Below are 20,223 nucleotides of genomic sequence, written 5' to 3' on the forward strand. Positions count from 1 at the left end.
TTCAGACAGATAGATAAGGTTGCTAAGGTACCTAGGTTGGTTGCTAGGGGCCCGGGGTGGTTACTAGGGTGTTGCTATGTGATTGCTAGGGTTCTCTGGGTGGTTGCAGTGACACATTTCTCCAGATCTGTTGTTGTTGTTCTGGAGTGGATCATGATGGTCGTGGCTCCGTTCCTGTACACCAGGACCAGTAAGCTCTGCTGGAGGAGCATGATATATTCATGCATGAGGATGATGACGCCTGATCACAGGTCAGCTGTGTAACCCTGGAGTGTGTGTGTGTGTGTGTGTGTGTTTCCACAAACGCCACTGATTTACACCATTAACTCTGAACTGCTGGAAGAGAAACTTACAAAATATCTTCATGAACATGATCTTATCTTAACATCCTAATGATTTTTGTCATAAAAGAGAAATGTATAATTGTGACCCATACAATGTATTGTTGTCTATTGCTACAAATACACCTGTGCTACTGATGACTGCTTCTGTGCTGCAGGGACACAGATATATAGATGAGCCTGCTGTATATCGATCAGATCTGTGAGTGGACTGAGAGACAGACGCTTCTGCTGAAATAACGACACAGTACTCAACGAAACACACGCACACCGGAGAGAGTTTCAGCATCCGAGTATATTTACAGTCCAGAAGCAGGATAGCACAACACACTTCAGGGTCGGGGTCGGGGTCAGAGGTCAGGGGTCGTGTCCGTGGTAGAACTTGTTCAGGAAGTCGGCGGGACGCTTGGCCTCGGTCTCGTGGAAGAAGCGCATGATGTGCGTCTTCTGCTTCCAGACGTTGATGGTCTCCTCCAGCTCCATCTTCCCCTGCAACACAGCAGCGAGCGCTCAGACCACAGACGCTCTCGCTAGCGGACGCCAGCACGCTAACACGCACCTTGATCACCAGCATGTCGATGACGCGCGGGTCCGTCACGTGCCTGTTCCGGTCGAACATCTCCCGCAGCTTCTCGTGGCCCTGCCGCGCCGTGATGTCCAGCTGGAACGTGTGCACTGGAACACAGACACACACCTGATCAGAGCAGAGATATCTGCAGGAGCGCCGGGGACCAGCTGCAGCTCCGGAGTTCATACAGTGTGCTGAGTGTGTGCTGCAGATTGTGTGTGTGTCACTGTGCATCTCATAACAACATCGCTAGTAGAACATCACTCATACTATACTCAGTGTTACTGCATACTGTTGTTACACACGCCAAACAAACATTCTTTACGAAAGAACTGATTCGATTCAGTGATGAATCATTTACTTCAGTTCGTTTAGAGAGAGGATTGTGTGTGTGTGTGTGTGACCTTGACTCGGTTTTCTCTCTCTCTCTGTGTGTGTGTCTGTTGTAACTTACCCGTGTTAGGCACCTCTCGGTACCAGGCCCGGTAGAGCTCGCGGGCCCTGCGCCTGGCTTCACTCAGGTCGCGGCTGAAGATCGGTTTAACGACTTTAACGGCGGCGGCTCCGGAGCGAGTCGCTGCGCTGGACGCCATCATTAAACTGCGCTGCTGCTCTGCGCATGCGCGACCCCAAAGCAGAAGCAGCGCCGCCTCCTTCCGGCGCGGAGCGGAACTGCGCAGTCAAAACATCCGGTACAGGGTCTGTTGCGGACATTTCCATAATTCCGTGCCCAATTTACTGTTATTTTTATAATTATCACATCATGGAGATGTACAGTAGTCATACTCGGCCGAATACGTAATGCAGGAAGCTTGTCTCTATACAACACTGATGTGTCCTCAACGTTTATTTAGTACCGCACTGTTTTCTTTCGCTAGGCTCGAGAAAAACTGGAGGAACCGAGTCAGAAACACACGTGTCAGTTTTCTCCTGAGCTTGTGAGTGATATAAAGACACGATTGAGATTGAATATACAAACACTACTCATGCTAGATCCACCCAAGGGTTTAAAACTGTTTAAACATTCAGATGAGTTAGAAGACTCAAAATCAAGGTGTTTCATATTTTAATGCTAAGTTTTAATTAAGCACAACTCACTTCTGATTATTCACATGACTTCAGCTTCGTGAAGACAAAACACAAAGTCTACACAACAGTCAGAGAACCCATGTTTTATTAGTCCTAGTATGATATGTTTACATACGCGTTACACTCTAATTAAATAGGACGACAAGAAATGATGCAAACATCTTTTAAAAACACTGGCTCATTAAAGCAAAGCTCTTTGTTTTTGTGGCACAAAGGCAGTAGAACACACACACAGGAGCAGGAGGCACATATGATCAGACATTAGTTTGGCATCAGTGACACTCTGATTGTTCATACGTGTGTGTGTGTGTGTGTGTGTGTGAGAGAGAGACGTTCCAGTTCTGTTCCCAGGAGTCGGACACACAGAGACATGAGAAAGTGCAGAAGCGTTTGTTCCAGTGTGCCGCAGCTGATTGGCCGGTGGCAGCGGCTGCAGCTGATTGGGCTGAAAGGAAGGCACGTGTGAGGCCCCGCCCCTCAGGAGGCGTGTGTGTTGTCGGTCTGCTGTCCCTCGTGCAGCGCGCTCAGAGCCAGTCTCAGGTGTTCTCTCAGCGTCTCGGCCTCGCGCTCGCTGCGGCTCTTCATCACGCTCAGCTCCTCACACACCTCACGGTAGCGCTCGCACACGCTGCTCTTCTCCTGACACACACACACACACGGGTTACACATGAGAACTGTATCACACAGGGGACACACACACACACACACACACAGATGTGTTACCGTAGTGAGGAAGTGCAGCTGGTTGCGGAGGCTGCTGAGCTGCTTGTGTAAGTACTGCAGTTCGTTCTCTCTCACACGCAGCAGCACCTGCCACACACACACACACACACACACACACACACACAGAGAGAGAGATGAAGAAACAACACCGCACACGTCTGATGTCAAGTGAATATCCCTGAACTGATCAGGAGCAGCCAGGAGGACACCTCACTCCTGTCACTGAAGAACATGTGTATTCTGTGTTCTTTTTTTTATTTGCTTTGATTGCTTTGTGTTTGTTTGTGAGATCGGTCTGGTGGTTGATGAAAAAGTCGTATCTTATTATTAATAATAAGCTCCTGACCCGTCTGCATGTGACAGAAAGAGCCATCACCTGTGTCTCACACCATGACCTCTCAGTGCCCTCAGTCACTCCGTCTGACCCTTGACCTGTGACCAGAGAGCGAATGACCTTGACCTCCTCCGACAGACGCGCCTGCAGGTCCTACACACACACACACACACACACACACACATTAATACTCACACAGGTAGGGGGAAATAGTTCATGCTCATTTGTACGTACTTCAGGATATTTTTTATTACCTCATATGTCTAAAACAGTGATTTTTCACACACACCAGGGATGTCAATGATTAATGGATGATCAGTTAATTGTTGATAAGAGATGCACTCGATTAAAGCTGTCGATGGTAGATTAATCTGTGTGACTTTGGGCTGCGTGCGGCTCGTGTGCAAAACACGTGTGATATATAAACACATCATCATTCATTCACAATGTACAAATTAAGCTTTTAATGTGATTTAAACTCTAAAAGTACATTAAAATAGAAACAACACAAAGTTCCTCAACATGGAAACCAATAGAAATGTAGTAACTCAGTCATTTCATCAGATAACTGTTTCATATCGTGTGCTTTGCAGGGCTGCGGGACACAGGACAGAAAAGATATCAACTTAATTAATTCCTACGACTTATTAATTTGTGGCAACTGTCCATGTTTCATTAATTTTGTTCCCTAAATAACCCATGATTTAACTGAAATAAGGGAACAAATTAATAAATTGAACGGATTCTTAATTCATGAAATCTTAATTTCCCTTCCCATGTTTACCACAGTAAGAGATGCGAAAACAGTGATTAAAAGTGAAATATAATAAAATAAACCTGCGAAATTAGAGGGTTAGACGGTGAAGATTTAGGAAAAGAAACAATGCCTAAATGTTATTGAATTTGTGGAAATTCATGACTAACCGGCAAACCAGAACAAAGACACATAAATGAAGGTTATGAGCTCGAACGCATCCAGAGGCATCTAACATTATCCTATTATTCCTCTAATTAACAAAGCTTTTATACCACACTTGTCATAATCAGAGTTTATAATTTGTAAATAAATAATTGCTGGATTCAAAACAGCAATTTATAGGTGCTGTGACCGACACTGACGATACATTTTCCCGTGATGTCATTAAACGGTGACGCCACAACAAGCATCGTTCACAAGTTTCTGCATGGACCTAACTAGGGCACAGGTTCTCAAGCCCTGGGACAAAATGGGATGCTTTGAGGAAAATGTATAGCCTATATAAGTAATAGGCCCAACATAAAAAAAAAAAGTGTGCAAAATATATCTGACTTGATTAATTAAGATAACGGATTTAAAACAGAAGTGTGGCGGCGCTCCATAATGACAACGCATAAAGGAAAGGATGACGACGTGTATTGCACAGATCTTCTGTTTTTATTGTGAGTGTGCACAAATGAAAGTAAACACTTTTGTGGATTATATCTTACTCCAAAGAGTTTTAATTCGAACTTACATCACAGTTCATTATCAAAATAAATTACAGTCAACCAAACATATAACAGGTTACACTGGTCAGTTTAAATAGAGCGTAGTATACCGGTCCACTCTGCTGTTATGCCAAGGACGGTTTGCTCATGTGAAGAGGATGATCTTTTCCGTCTATATGTGAATGTGTGTAAGTACAAGCCTAGTTTACATTATAAGTAATAGTTTAACATATAAATACATTGCGAATATGGAGACATTTGGATTTGTGCCGAATGAGACGTGAGCAATAACCTCCAAATACATCCAACGCGCGCTCGCTCCATCCTTGTATACACACACGCAAGCTCTGTCATGATCTAATGCAGTGTATGCCGGATTTATAAAAAACAAATAGTCCTACTGGAACACAAAATTCTGACATTTTCAGTACATCATTCTCCAGAACAGAACCAAGCAGGATCAAATAAAGTAATGTTAATTTTTTTCAGATTTATATGTCTTTGCGTTATATGAATGCGCGGGACACTCACACGCGCGATTCTCCAGAACGTTGAAAACATTGCAACTGTGTTCTAAAATACAACAACGAGCACCACGAAACCGTTTTTAAAGAGGCGCGTTCAGCGGTCTCCGTGCAGGGAAACAGTCAACAATGTCAAAATTATCTCAACGTATGGCGCACTCTCTTCATTTTATCAAATGATCTTAATCACATCTATTCACTTTATAATCCTGCTACTAGCATTTTATTCAGACTAAAACCCCTTTAATTCAAGCGATAGTTTTTTTGAGTGGGTTTTGCACGTCCTGTCACACCGGTGACCGCGTGCCGCTGCAGTAGATGCATTTTGCAGCATTAAGGTTAACGATTATCGATTAATTGATCGTTAATTTAAACCACGATTGATCATGGAAAGGATCAAAAATTGACATCCCTAACACACACACACACACACACACACACACACACACACAAATCAAGATTATTTGAATGTATTTGGTCAAAATCCCATGTTATAACAGATGAAGTGCTATGCAGGCTATTTAAGACAACACTGTCTGATTAGACGGCAATGCTGACCTAAAATGCAAAATGTAAAAAATAAGATAAAATAAAACATCATATTATTAATGGTATGAATAGTATAGATTGTACTGATTGTCATGAAAGATGTATGTTGTGTGAAAATCAGCGTTGTTTTGGACTGGTGTTATTTTCTGTGCACAGTGCACTCTGTGTTGATTACCTGGTTGTCTCTCTTCAGCTGCTCCATCTGTGTGTCCTTCTGGCTCACGAGTCGCTCCGCATCCAGACTGTGCTGCTGCGCTCGCTTCAGCTCCACACACTTCTGAGAGTATCGCTCGGACAGAGACGCCAGCTCCCTGCGCAGGGACGCCAGCTCCGCCCTACACACACACACAGATGAGCTCCTGCAGCGCACGCGTGTGTGTGTGTGTGTGTGTGCTATAGTGTGTACTCACTGCTGCTGTTTCCCCAGCGTGTGTGAATCCATCCCATGAGTCTCTCTGAGTTGTGAGGTTTTCTCCAGCTCCTCTCTGTGTGCTTTCTGTAGCGCCTCCATCACTGACAACACAAACAAACACACATCTATCACCACGGAACTCAACACACGCTGGAGGAGAACACGCCAACTTGAAGAAATCGTGACAGAAATATATTACTCATTGTAGGCCTAATGGTAGTCTCCGCAACATTATTTTGTTTTACATTTAAGCATAAAAACAGAATCTAGAAAAATGAAAGTGGAATCCAGAAGAGGGAGATGTGCAGACAGTGAAGCTCCGCCCACTACAGAGCGTGCTGTGCAGTGATTGGTGAGTACCGCGCGCGGTGGCGTCGCTCTCCTCCTTCAGCAGCGCGTCTCGTTCCCGCTCCAGTGCGCTGATCTGCTGCGAGTGCTGCTTCTCCAGCTCCTCCAGCGCCTCCCGGTGTGTGCGCTCCATCTGCTGCAGCACCGCCCCGCAGCCAGACTCCGCCCCACAGCGCCCCTCCCCCCCCCGCCCCGGCCCCGCCCCCAGCTCCGCCAGCTGCTGCCTCAGAGACGCCACCTGCAGGACACAGAGAGACAGGCCGAGGTAAAGCCTTCTGCAGGAAGTGCAGGTGCACTGGACAGGAAGTGTGAAACACGCTCATGCACACACACACAAACACACACACACAGAGAGAGAGCAGCACAAAGGACTGTGAATATACTCCATAAGTCTTTATAAAGCACACACAGTCATTTGTGCTGGTGACTGTTAACCCTTATTTAATTATGTTAACCCTCAATTTTCTGGGAACATAAGCTTATGAAATAATCATAACTTAATAGTTTTTCATCCAAAAACATTGTATCTGATTAATGTTTCCCATTTACCAAAAAGATGTGTTTCTTAATTTTTCTGAATGTCTTCAGTTGAGACGCGTTATATAAGGGTTAACGGGTCTCTCTGTGTTCTATTCAGTTCTCATAAAGTCATTCATGAGAGCAGATAGACTTATTCACGCACTACCTCCCTCTCCAGCGCCTGATTGGCTGACGACCGTGAGCCCACCAGTGGGAGTGACCTCGTCTCTTTGAGCGGCAGCCGCTCAAACTCCGCCCACTTCCTCTCAATCTCCTCCTCTATTCGTCTCTGTTCCGACTGCTGGCCCGCCCCCTTCCGCGAAAGCACCGCCTCCCATTGGTTGTGGGCGTCGGCACGCGGCCGCTCCTCCTGCCATTGGCTGTGCTCTCTCACCTGCCCCTCCCCCGACTCTCTCTGATTGGTGGAGGCCGGGGTAGAAGGCGTGGTTACGGGCGACAGCTCAACATAGTCAAATTTGCGGTGGGCGGGGTTTGCGGTGGTGGAGGTGGCCTCTGATTGGCTGCGGAGGCGGGGGGCTGATGAATGACGGGCGTTTTCTTTATCGCTGCTGCAGTTGGGCAGCCTAAAACACACAAGCACAGATTCAACACATAACAACTCACTAGAGTCTCATCAGCTCTGCAACTAAGTGTGTGTGTGTGAGAGCTGGACTGACTGTGTGAGGTCTGGAGAGCTGCTGGGCTGGACGTTCTTCCTCAACACCTCGATCCAGTTCCTGCGTATGCCGGCTGTCATGGCGGAGAGCGTGAAGACGGCGTTTCTGGTCTGCAGCACACACACACACACACACACACACACACTGAGTATCTGCAGATCAGACGATCAGCGCAGGAATGCAGCGAGTCCAGACGCGATCCTGTACTGACCTGAATCTGAAAGCCGTAGTTCTTCTCCACGTCAAACTCTGAGACCTTCACGCACGCCTTCAGGTCGATCTCGCCATCCACCTCGTCCCTCTGAGCACACAGACACACATCAACCATGTAACTACAGCCGTATAATCAGCAGAAACTATTCAGCATATCAGAAAGACTTCTGAAGATCACGTGACACTCAAGACTCCAGTAATGATGCTGAAAATACAGCTGCGCATCACCGGAATCACTTACAAGTTCAACAAATATTCACACAGAAAACAGCTGTTTTAAACTCTAGTAAGAAGACAGTATTTCTGAACAGCGGTAAAAGCGTCTTATTAGTGCATGTTATTAGAGTCTTCACATGTGTCCATGTGTGTTTGCATAATATTAGCATGTGTTATAAGTGTATATATACACACGTGTATGTTTGTGTGCTATTAGCGCATTCACGTGTTTATGTGTTTGCATATTATTAGCAGGTTCACGCGTGTTTGCATGTTTTTAGCATGTGTTTGTGAGTGTTCATGTGTTTGTGTGTTATTAGCGTATATGTGTATGTTTGCGTAATATTTGCGTGCTATTAGCGCATTCTCATGTGTTTGTGTGTTCTTGTGTTTGCATATTATTAGCGAGTTCACGTGTGTTCGCATGTTGTTAGCATGTGTTTGTGAGTGTTCGTGTGTTTGGGTGTTCTTAGCGCCTTAGCGCGTTCACATGTGTTTGTGTTCATGTGTTTGCATATTAGCAGGTTCACATGTGTTTGCATGTTTTTAGCATGTGTTTGTGAGTGTTCATGTGTTTGTGTGTTATTAGTGTATGTGTGTATGTTTGCGTAATATTAACCTGCTATTAGCGCGCTCACATGTTTACATGTTTGCATATTATTAACACGTGTTCACGTGTGTTTGCATGTTTTTAGCATGTGTTTGTGTTTTGTTTGTTTTTATGTGTTTTTTTGGTTAATATTTGCGTGCTATTAACGCGCTCACATGTGTTTGTTTGTTCTTGTGTTTGCATGTTATTAGCATGTATTTGCGTATTACTGGCATGTGTTCACGTGTTTGCATATTATTAGTGCATGTTCACGTGTGTTTGCATGTTGTTAGCATGTGTTTGCACTTTGTTAGCATGTATTTGCGTGTTATTAACGTGTGTTTGCATATCATTAGCATGTGTTCGCATGTTGTTAGCATGTGTTTGTGAGTGATTCTCACCTCCTCTGCTGCAGAGTCTCTGTAGTACTTCAGTCCAGCATCCGTCAGCACAAACCAGTGTTTCCTCCACTGCACACACACACACACACACACACACACGTGGTCAGTCGTCAAGCACATCTCAGCATCATCTCACACTGAAGGACAGACAGACGAGTCTCACCTCTCCGCTCTCGTCCAGTTTAGACATCCATCCCTTCTTGAAGTTCAGCAGGTCAGGCTACAGACAGAAGAAGGGACGGGTTCATCAGACCAGTGTAATCACACACACACACACACACACATCAGTGTCAACATCAGTGTGAGTGTGTGAGAAACAAACACAAGACCACAGGAAACATGAGACAGCAATGGTGAAACTGTTATGACTGAATAACAGCACATACAGTGTTGATAAAGTCCACCCACACACATTGAACAAAACAAACTCATTATCCCACACACACACACCCACACACACTCATTATTACACACACACATTATTTAATTATTTATTGTGTTTTTGTTTTTTTGTTTATTTTTTGATTTTTTCTCTGTAAGCCAATGTTTTATATTGATGATTTACAGCACAAGAGTCTAATCCATCGATCTATACGTGTGTGTGTGTGTGTGTTCAGTACTGTGTGCTTTACTCTGATCATTACTTCTTGTGTAGTTTAGTAATAGCAGCATGTGTCTGGACAGGCCATGTTTCTGATTACCCAGCAGGCATTGGGGTTCATGATTCATAGCATTACTGATTCATAGTTCATCGTATCGAATGATTCCTCATCACACAAGCACTGATTCAGTAGCTTCGAAGGTTACACAAGCACACAGAGGAACATCAGAAAGACACATATGATCGACTGTTCCACGCTCAGTGAACATGATCATGTGTCTTAAAGGCGTCTTTACAGGGATGTCATGATGCAGAGCCACACCAGATAATGCCTGCTCTGAAGCAGCTCCATGCAGCATCACACTCGTGTAAGCCCTGACAGCACACACACACACACACACACATTTCTTACAGCATATGCTCAGCATGGTGGAATTTCATTGATAAATGTGTTTCCATCGTAGTTTATGCACTTTTTTTTTTTCAAATTAGATTAAAAGTTTATCCAACTCATTGGTGAGCGTAAGTTTTTTTTTATGCACGTTTTTAGAATTGTAATTGAATTTTCAAATTGATTTGAATTTTAGGATTTATGCGCATAATCCAAAATTTTTATGCAATAATCCAAAACGCGCATAAAACTAGGTGGACGCAAACACAGCCTGTGCCGCTTCAGAAGCGGTGTAAATCATGAAGCGGGACAAACAATGTATTTAACTGTGTTAATCTGAGCTCCACTGAGTTTGTTTGTGTTTACACCGAAAACAACAAACCAGCAAAGATCAGCCCGAGCGATGCGCGTGCACGTGTAGGGTGTGTCGCGCGCGCAGAAACACACAAATATAAAAACAACAAGTTGTGTTTGCTCACGAACCACACACACGGGCACAGACTGCGCAAACACAACAAACACCACACAGCAACACACAAAGACAGAAATGCGCCACACTTATACGACACCGAATCAAAATAGCATCGTGTTTACACTCAGCGCGACGGTTATTAAAGTGAATTAAAGTGAAACTGACCGTCATGATGTTCAATCCAGCCGCAGCACAAACACAAAACAAGCACTGATTAAACAAACCGCATCTGATGAGCTTTAAGTCTCCCTAAAGCTGAAGATCGTCATGTTTAATCACACTTTTAATCGCTGAATCGATAGATCGGAACGTAAGTTTGGCGGAACTCGCGCTGCTGGCGCTGTTGCAGGGGCGGAGCCAGATTAGAGTTCAGCGGAAGCGAGCGGCCAATCACAGCCGCCCAGCGCAGCATAGCAACCAATCGGAACCGCTCCAAGTAGCACGACAGCCAATCAGAACCGCCCAGCGCAGCATAGCAACCAATCGGAACCGCTCAAAGGAGCGCAGTAGCCAATCAGAACTGCCAAGAACAGCTCAGCAACCAATCAGAACTTCGCCATTCAATCGGCTAATAGTAAATCCATCTACTACTAAAATCTTAAGGAAAAACTATTATATTAAAGCTCTCCCTGTAATATAAAGGCTAAAACTTAGTCCCAGATTTAAATAAATTTTAATTTCTTTTCATTTAAAGTCTAAACAAGATTGTTTTTCATGCCCCATTGGCAGAGATTAAGCAAAAACTAAAAACAATATCTTAAGTAATTTTTGCTAGTTAAATAAATGCATCCCGAGTCAAGAATTTTTAGATATTTATAATAGAAAACAAGACAAAAATCCAAAGAAAATTATATATATATATATTTAAGCAAAAAATAAAAACAAGACATAATATCTTAAGTAATTTTTGATAGTCAAGTAAATGCATCCTGATTTAAAATATTTTAGATATTCATAATAGAAAACAAGACAAAAATGCTAACAAAATCATTATATATATATATCCACACACACACACACAAAAACTAAAAACAAGACTTACTATCTTAAGTCATTATACTAGTCAAGTAAATGCATCCGATTCAAGAATTTTTAGATATTTAAACTAGAAATCAAGACGTAATTCCTAAGGAAGAAAATAATTTGTTGCAGTGTACACAGGAGATGTTAGGCAGAACAATCACTATTCACTTCACTTCACTTTTGTGTTATATGGAAGATGGTCAGTCATACAGGTTTGGTACAACAATGGTGAGTAAATGACGACAGAGTTTTTCATTAGTGGGTGAGTGTCGAGTGTTTATGACGTGCCTGTTGCATTGGTTCGTCATCGGCCTGCTCCACGCTGCAGGAGAAATACACCGACGGTCTGTGTGTTTTCTGCAGAACAAACACACACCTGGTGAGCAGCGTTGGAACTACACACCTCCGCAGGTGGACGGAGGTATCACTGTACCTGTTTCTGTCCTGACGCTCTAGACAGGTTTTTGCCGGACTCCGTCTGATCTGCGGCCGGACTGCTCGCTCTCTGTCACAAACACAGGTCAGATAAATGACAAGACGGCTGACACACAGGTTAACACTCTCAGACCTCAGCAGACGTGTGTGTGAACACGAGACACAGTGTGTGTTTGGATAACTATAACCATAACTATCATGATAACTGTAATGATTACAATAATGCACACTGTAATGATAACTATAATAGCTACAATGATGACAATAATGACAACTGTACATCTATATACAATGAATATTATCTATAATAATGAATATAATGATAACTATAACAATAAGTATAGGTGTCTGTCACTTCAAATGCTTGAGCTCTTTAAAGCTGGATGGATCGAATGATCGAATGGCTGTCAATGTTTTTATTGTTCATTACCTGGAAAAAAAAAATTGGTCTGAAATTGTTTTGAAATTGTGGTGTTGACCAGGGCAGCGTGATTATGACAAAAATCATACTGGTCAATTATTCCCTTGAAACTGTAATTGCGCTAATTAATCTCAACACAGAGAATAAAATAACTGGAGTTTGAACAATTAATTGCTGCTTTGAATGATTACGCAATTGTAATCACTCTTAAAAATACGATTAATTGTGCAGCCCTAGTGTAAAATTTCTTGTTGTTGCAGACTTATCATAATAGCTTACCATGGTGTGAGTGGGCATTTAGAAACAGTTTGAGTTTACTTGTAGAATCACTTATCCGTAGCCTATTATATTTAATATTTTCACGTGAATGTTACAGGAAGTGTATGTGTCTATTTACCTGTGTGTGTAGGGAGCTGGACGAGTGAGCCCTTGATAGTGTACCACTGTCTCTGTCTTCCTCCAGTTCATCCCAGTCTGAAGGAGCTTTGCTCTGGGAGTGACTAGAAACACACAAACAGCTTCAGATAACCCGGGTCTGACCCTCATCTGAAGATATGAATACCACCGTATGAAATCATTCACAGCAGGGTCAGAAATGAACTTTTTCATTAAGGGGCAATCAAATCTTAATTTCCAGAGGAATTTTTTTTTTTTTTTTTGTGAGGGCATTTAAAATTTTGTGTCTGCTTTTTATGCATGTCACATTATGGCTTTATAGACATAAAATCTCCTATTATCATCGCTGAATCTACGAAATCTTTCAGATATTTACGTATGACTGCACCGTGTTGTTTATGAAGAGGGAATTTGCATTAGTGTGCAAACAACACAGCTCAGGTATTTTCAGAGCTTGCTAAATTAAGCACCTCTGATTGGCCAAAGTATTCCCAAGTTTAACCGAAACACGTTTGATTGGTTATAACACTCAACTTTGCACAAAACAGTGCATAAAAGCTATCTGATGCATTGTGAGAGAATCTAAATGTAATTCCGCAAATTGAGACATTGTTTAATTAATAGTGCAGGAGAATTGTTTCCCCCTGTGTCTTGAAGTTATGGGACATTTTTATTAATTTTGGTGGCATTTTTACCATAAGCATTTGTTAATTTCCGACCCTGATGTATATATGTTTATTTCATATTTGGTACAATTTTTTATAGCTGCCTTTGAGCTCTGTTATGTATGAATTCATTAAATTAGTTTGATCCTGAAACTAGGACATCCTTGCTAAATACATCCTCTTTTTAATATTGAGTTGAACAGTGATCGGACATTTTCTGTCCACCTGGCTGGTTTGTAGCGGGAAAGCTCTCGTTTCTGTCTGCTCTCCATCCTTCTCAGGTGGCTTGGACTCTCCCTCTGGAAGACCGTTTTGACCTTGGGAAGGTCAGCCATCATGGCATACTCCTCCCGGTTGAGACCCGATGACCCGGCCGAGAGGTGACTCGACTCGGAGTCCATGGAGCTCTGAGAAGATGTGTGTCTTTGGACCGGAGGCGAGGGGCTTCTGTGTCGACTCTGTGCTCGTCGGTTGTCAGACATGGAGCTCTGTGCTTCTAGGTTCTGCCTCACACTGCTCTTCTTACTTCCGTCTCGTGGCGTTTCCCAGGCAGTTTTCTTAAAGGAATCAATTGGCTTCTTCTCACTACTGTGGCGTGAGGGGGAGGAGTTTCGTGAGACTGACTGGCTGTGAAGAGAGTGGGCGGAGTCTCTCCAGCGTCCCGGTGAATCGTGCTGTGATTTGCTACTAATTGTGTTTCTTACATAAGAGGCGGAGCCACTCACAGTATTCCTCAGAGGGGCGTGGTCTGCAATCTCACGCCTCAATGTAGACAAAGAGGGGCTCCGCCCACTCTCTGACTTGCGAGGAGGAGATTGGCTATGAGCTACGGGGGAAGGACTGCGGCTTTCAGAGCCACGGTTTTTCAAGGACTGGCTTGTTTCGGACTTTCGAAGTGATGATGGCCCAGGGATTTGGTGATGACCTCTACTTGGGGAACTGTGTCGGCTCTCTCGGTTGTAGCTGTGAAGGGAGCTTTTTGCTTCTGTTTTTTTTATTGTGGCTTGGCTTTGTGTTTCATAGCTTTTTCTGGATGTGGAGGGGCTTTTTCTCTCATGGCTCCACCCATTAGACATTGATCTTGGATCTGATTGGCTTGGTGCTCCATAGCCCTTTCTGACTGGAGACGCACTTCGTCGACTCTCTTGAATCTGACTTGATATGCCATTGGACTCTATCCTCCGCACAGGGGACTGGCTTCGGGAATCATAGCAGCTCTTCAAGGAGGAAGAGGAAGATAATCCCTGTCTGTCAGGACCATGCTCATATGAAGGGCTTTTTGTTTCGGTTTGCCTATCATAACTCCGTCTGGAAGGGGACTGACTTCCGGAATCATAGCGGGTCTTCAAGGTGGAAGAAGAGGAGATTACCTGTCTGTCAAGACCACGCTCATATGAAAGACTTTTCGTTTCGGTTTTCCTATCATAGCCTCGTCTGGAAGGGGACTGACTTCGGGAATCAAAGTGGCTCTTCAAGGTGGAAGAGGAGGAGATTCCCGGTCTGTCAGGTCCACGCTCATATGAAAGACTTTTCGTTTCAGTTTTCCTATCATAGCCTCGTCTGGAAGGGGACTGACTTCGGGAATCAAAGTGGCTCTTCAAGGTGGAAGAGGAGGAGATTCCCAATCTGTCAGGTCCACGCTCATATGAAAGACCTTTCGTTTCAGTTTTCCTATCATAACTCTGTCTGGAAGGCGACTGGCTTCTTGAATCATAGCGTCCCACTGAGGAGAAGGAACACTGTCTGTCGTGACCAGGGCTTTTTGTTTCGGTTTTCCTCACAGCAGGACCTTCATAACTCCGTCTGGAAGGAGATGAGCTTCCACGGTTCTCTGGGAAGGAGCGGTCGGTCTCGGGTTTCCGTAAAGTGCCTCTCAGATCCATGTGAGAGAGAGACTTATTGATGCTACTGACGGTGCCTGCGGTGCTCGCAAACGATCGGAGGTTTCCAGAGTAGCTGTTCCGTGCCGGATTGCCCAATGCCCGATCTGGTCCCTGCGAAACTCCACCCGACCGAAAGCCAACTGTGTTTAGAGAGGAGATGGACTCAGCCCGTCTGAACGGGGAAGGAGAGGAAGAACGGGAGAGGACAGAACCTCTTTGGAGAGAGTCGAGCATTCCAGACTGCCGTACGGGAGATGTGTGGGCATTCCGTCCAGCTCTTCGACCAGAGCCACTGAGTGATTCCGCTTGTTTGAAAGGGGTGGGACTCAGGGCCCGGGGCCCGGCGAGGGCCTCCACCTCCAGACTGAGATCCAGTGGCTCTGGAGGATAGTTTTCTTCAATTTGTTCAGCATTCTGAAACTCAGAGGTCCTCCTTTCAGAAGCGACACCCAGATCCGGGTTTCGAAATGGAATGGTGGCTTTGGGTTCGGGGCTTTTGTTGCTTGGCAGGGGATGTCCTCTCTCTGAATGCCTATAGGGAGGGCTTTGATCAAGTAAAGCTCTGCTGCCCGCAGCCCTTCCCAGAGAGAAATATCCACTCTCCCGTTCCCTCCGTTCCTTCTGGCTGCCTGCAGACAGAGAGACAAGATCATGACCTGTGTTAATATGTGAAATGATACTGCGCTCGTGCACCGTGACACAGTGCTCAGGAAAAGCCTGGTGCAACCCAACACCACCTGACACCTCAAACTGCCACTCTAACCATCCGAACAACACCACGAGCTGCTCAATTGGTAACCAGATATTGGTGTTTTCCTCACCGTGAGAAACACCGAACTGCCCAAGACCATCACGGCGACTCTGGGACATCTCCGTCCATCCTCGGGGGCTTGCCCGGTATGGTGGCTGATCCAAGCGGGTCATTCTATGGCAAGATGAAGGATGATGAAGGAGGCTGGAGTATTCCTCTGTTCCAGTAGAGCTACTGTAGATGGAATCGTCACCCTGACTGGGATTAAAGATATATAAGGGAAGAATAGGGTATGACGCTACAACCTAAATGGATGGATCTCAGCCCCAAAACACATGCTTAGAGCAAAGTTTACAATTAAAGTCACATTTACTGGAAGATAAACACTATGATGACAGCACAGACTCAACATGCCAATCAGATTTACAAGTGGTGAAAAGCGAGAGGAGGATGTTTAGCAGGATTACCTGTCCGAGCTTTGGTCGTCGTCTCCGTCACACAGGTAGAGGTCACAGTCCGGACTCAAGATGCAGATGGAGCCGTCCTCAAAGCCCTGCCCCCCTCTGCTGACATCACAGTAGCTACTCACCACTGACAGCACATCTGAGTCATCCTGATTGGTGGACGGAACACAGACGGCCAATCAGAGAGCAGCACATACAACTGAACTGATCTGTGTTCTTATGGAACATTGAGGGATTAGAACAGAAGGATGCTGCACTTTTAGAGATTTATCAACTGCGGACATGTCTTATACTAACGCTGGGTTTCTACATCAGTAATGTCAGGGATTGTGTAAATTTATAACAATATCACACAGCTCTTTATTACTTATAGATATATCTCATTCCAAATGAAGTAATACCATGTTTCAGGCTTGCTAACTAGATATTTCTGAAGAAATTAAGCAACTAAAATGGCACTTCACATGCAGCATCTCTCTCTCTCTCTCTCTCTCTGTCTCTCACACACACACTGTACTGGTTTAGGGTTTCACAGCTGTAACTCTGCCTGGTTTGTGGCTTTTTGCCTCATCATTATTTCAGATCAGTAAAGAATCATCAGCTGAAATATCAGAATTCATCAAATACAGATGAACAGATAGGTATTCTGAGATCTTAAACATGATTAAAACATAATTCTGTTCTGTAGTAGATACTAATGTATCTCCAGTGGCTCAAAATCATTAGTTTCATTAGCAATGTTAGAATAGTCATCACTAGTACCAGGTAGTAGCTATTGGTGCCAAGCTGAAACCGCTTGCAGTAACTATTAAAGCTGAGTGTGTGTTGAAACAGCTGAAAACTCTCATATCTGCAGACTAGAAGATCATAGAGACTCAGACTGCAGGACTCACTTCTTGCCTGACAGGAAGAAAACACCTAGCTACAAACAGAACACCATAGCAACCTCTTATAAAGCCCCATCAACCACCCATTAGAACCTAGCAACTACTCCAAACACCCTAGCAACCACCCAGAACCTTGTGTACCCACTCAACAGAATCTAGCAACCAATTAAAAAACCCTATTAAAAAACCAGTAGTAATGAGTAAGTATTCTGAGTAATTTATCAACTGATTTTAGGAACTAATATAAAGACCATAGCAACCACCCAGAACCCTGATAACCACTCAACAGAACCATACACCTAGCAACCACCCAGAACCTTGTGTAACCACTCAACAGAATCTAGCAACTAATATAAAGACCATAGCAACCACCCAGAATCCTGAGTAACTACTCAACAGAATCTAGCAACTAATATAAAGACCATAGCAACCACCCAGAACCCAGAGTAACCACTCAACAGAACCTAGCAACTAATCCATACACCTAGCAACCACCCCAGAACCTTGTGTAACCACTCAACAGAATCTAGCAACTAATCCATACACCTAGCAACCACCCAGAACCCTGATTAACCACTCAACAGAAACTAGCAACTGATCCATACACCTAGCAACCACCCAGAACCTTGTGTAACCACTGAACAGAATCTAGCAACTAATCCATACACCTAGCAACCACCCAGAACCCAGAGTAACCACTCAACAGAACCTAGCAACTAATCCATACACCTAGCAACCACCCAGAACCCAGAGTAACCACTCAACAGAATCTAGCAACTAATCCATACACCTAGCAACCACCCAGAACCTTGTGTAACCACTCAACAGAATCTAGCAACTAATCCATACACCTAGCAACCACCAAGAACCCTGATTAACCACTCAACAGAACCTAGCAACTAATCCATACACCTAGCAACCACCCAGAACCCTGATTAACCACTGAACAGAACCTAGCAACTAATCCATTCACCTAACAACCACCCAGAACCCAGAGTAACCACTCAACAGAACCTAGCAACTAATCCATACACCTAGCAACCACCCAGAACCCTGATTAACCACTCAACAGAATTTTGGCAACTAATCCAAACACCCTAGCAACAACCCTGATGATCCTAGCAACCATCTGAACTGGTAACCTGGTAAATATGACTAAAAACACCCTAGCAACCACATAGTAACCACATGGCGCTGGATGGTGCTAAACGCTCACCACTTTCTTTTTCTGTTTTATAAAGTGATCATTATGCATCTTTCACTCTTTTACAATACTATTTTTGAGTTCGGGTGAACCGTTTAAGGTTTAGTTCAGATCTCAGCGGTTGACGTCTATCTGTGAATGTATTGTGTTACTCTGATGCCACAAAGAGAAGGAAATGATCTGCCTTCATTCATTAGTAATGAGAATGTGCGCACACACACACATCCACTCTCTTATATTACTTTAATGACTTTAATCTGTTAAAGCATCACACAGCTGATGATTCCAGTCAGTCTGAGCGCATCTGTCGCTATATATGACACTGAGAGAACTAAATGTGCTCTACAGACACACACACAGCAGTGTGAATCACACCACTGGTTTCTCTCCCGCGGCTCTGAGCAGCTGTGTTTGTAGTAATGGAGGAGATGCGGTCTCACCTTGGCGCTGGTGTCCTTGTCGTCGCTGCGCACGGCCACGGAGACGCTCTGCTCGGGAGCGCGCTCGGCACAGGTGTGGTGCAGCTGTTTCTGGCGCAAGCAGTCGTGGCAGCGGGTGGAGTCGAAGATGTTGGGCTGGAACTTGGGGCAGACCAGCTCGTCTCCGGCCAGAGGCATCGTGGGTCATTCATTCACATGAGGTTAAACACACTCAAACAGTCAAAAAGCAGCACATGCGGAGATGCTCAGACACACAGTGAGAGTGAAGGTGTGTTACCTGAGCAGCAGATGAGAGTCGATGGAGTTTGAGATGATCACACTCACTCACACACACACACACGTCTCATTGGCTCGCTCAACAATAGCAGACAGTGATGCTGCATGTGTGTGTCCATCTGCTGAGTGTATTAAATATCAGCAGCTTCAGAGACGCGCCACAGCTGCTGCTCAACACCACACACACTCACTCTCTCTCACACACACACCTGAATCAAGAAAAAGACCTGAAGAGTATTCTGCATGAAGGAAATGTGCCTGTTTTAGGAGCTTTAAGATGTTTTTCATTGTGGCTAAAGCAGATTTAAACCTCAAACTCTCAGGACTGAATCAGAACGAGTCTCATGAACCTCAAAAGTGATTCTCTGTCACGAATCAATGAATCAGTATAAAGGCAGTACAACGAGCACTAAACCACTGAAATACAGGTGCATCTCAATAAATTAGAATGTCATGGAATGGGTTTTTGTTAAATGTGAGCCAAAATCATCTTAATTAAAAGATCCAAAGACTTAAACTACTTCAGTCTGTGTGCACTGAATTTATTTAATACACGAGTTTCACAATTTGAGTTGAATTACTGAAATAAATGAACTTTTCCACAACATTCTGATTTATTGAGATGCACCTGTACATTTAGTTATTACAGTAATAAGAATATAAGGAAGCAGGTTTCCATCGAGTTTATATCTCACAATTCATAATGTTCTTCTCAGAATTGGCAGTATGTCTCACAATTGCGATAAAAAAGGTCCAAACACGCACTCAACATACTTTCTCCGTTTTAATTAAGTTATTAATATGAGTCTAATTATTAGTTATTGTTAGTTATCATTATTGTTAGTTATTACAGTTATCGTTATGGTTATTATCGTCAGTTAGCTATCAGTCATCATTTCATTTATCATAATCGTTCATTATAGTCTTATTTTTTGTTATTGTTA

At 44.0% G+C, this 20,223-nt stretch overlaps 3 protein-coding genes across 3 annotated transcripts; all 3 read right to left on the bottom strand.

Annotated features, from left to right (window-relative positions):
* Positions 1 to 618: 618 nt before the first annotated feature.
* Positions 619 to 1,534, bottom strand: ndufa6 (NADH:ubiquinone oxidoreductase subunit A6). Its single transcript, XM_019094978.2, has 3 exons — positions 1,364 to 1,534; positions 901 to 1,016; positions 619 to 830 (listed from the first exon to the last, which is right to left on the bottom strand). Exons 1-3 carry the CDS (start codon positions 1,503 to 1,505, stop codon positions 699 to 701), a joined length of 390 nt encoding a protein of 129 aa, XP_018950523.1. The 5' UTR covers positions 1,506 to 1,534; the 3' UTR covers positions 619 to 698.
* A 532-nt stretch (positions 1,535 to 2,066) lies between these two features.
* triobpb (TRIO and F-actin binding protein b) lies at positions 2,067 to 10,800 on the bottom strand. The gene is made up of 12 exons (XM_042721199.1): positions 10,600 to 10,800; positions 9,134 to 9,190; positions 8,971 to 9,039; positions 7,763 to 7,852; positions 7,552 to 7,661; positions 7,041 to 7,458; positions 6,368 to 6,593; positions 6,006 to 6,108; positions 5,771 to 5,930; positions 3,098 to 3,208; positions 2,722 to 2,808; positions 2,067 to 2,637 (listed from the first exon to the last, which is right to left on the bottom strand). Exons 1-12 carry the CDS (start codon positions 10,603 to 10,605, stop codon positions 2,476 to 2,478), a joined length of 1,599 nt encoding a protein of 532 aa, XP_042577133.1. The 5' UTR covers positions 10,606 to 10,800; the 3' UTR covers positions 2,067 to 2,475.
* Positions 10,801 to 11,455: 655 nt separating this feature from the next.
* Positions 11,456 to 19,718, bottom strand: LOC109079868 (serine/arginine repetitive matrix protein 2-like). Its single transcript, XM_042721164.1, has 7 exons — positions 19,004 to 19,718; positions 16,476 to 16,621; positions 16,079 to 16,266; positions 13,600 to 15,886; positions 12,711 to 12,813; positions 11,891 to 11,962; positions 11,456 to 11,814 (listed from the first exon to the last, which is right to left on the bottom strand). Exons 1-7 carry the CDS (start codon positions 19,178 to 19,180, stop codon positions 11,713 to 11,715), a joined length of 3,075 nt encoding a protein of 1,024 aa, XP_042577098.1. The 5' UTR covers positions 19,181 to 19,718; the 3' UTR covers positions 11,456 to 11,712.
* Between the last annotated feature and the right edge of the window lie 505 nt (positions 19,719 to 20,223).

Source organism: Cyprinus carpio, chromosome B3, assembly GCF_018340385.1.
Source record: "Cyprinus carpio isolate SPL01 chromosome B3, ASM1834038v1, whole genome shotgun sequence".
In the NCBI taxonomy this organism is placed as follows: domain Eukaryota; kingdom Metazoa; phylum Chordata; class Actinopteri; order Cypriniformes; family Cyprinidae; genus Cyprinus; species Cyprinus carpio.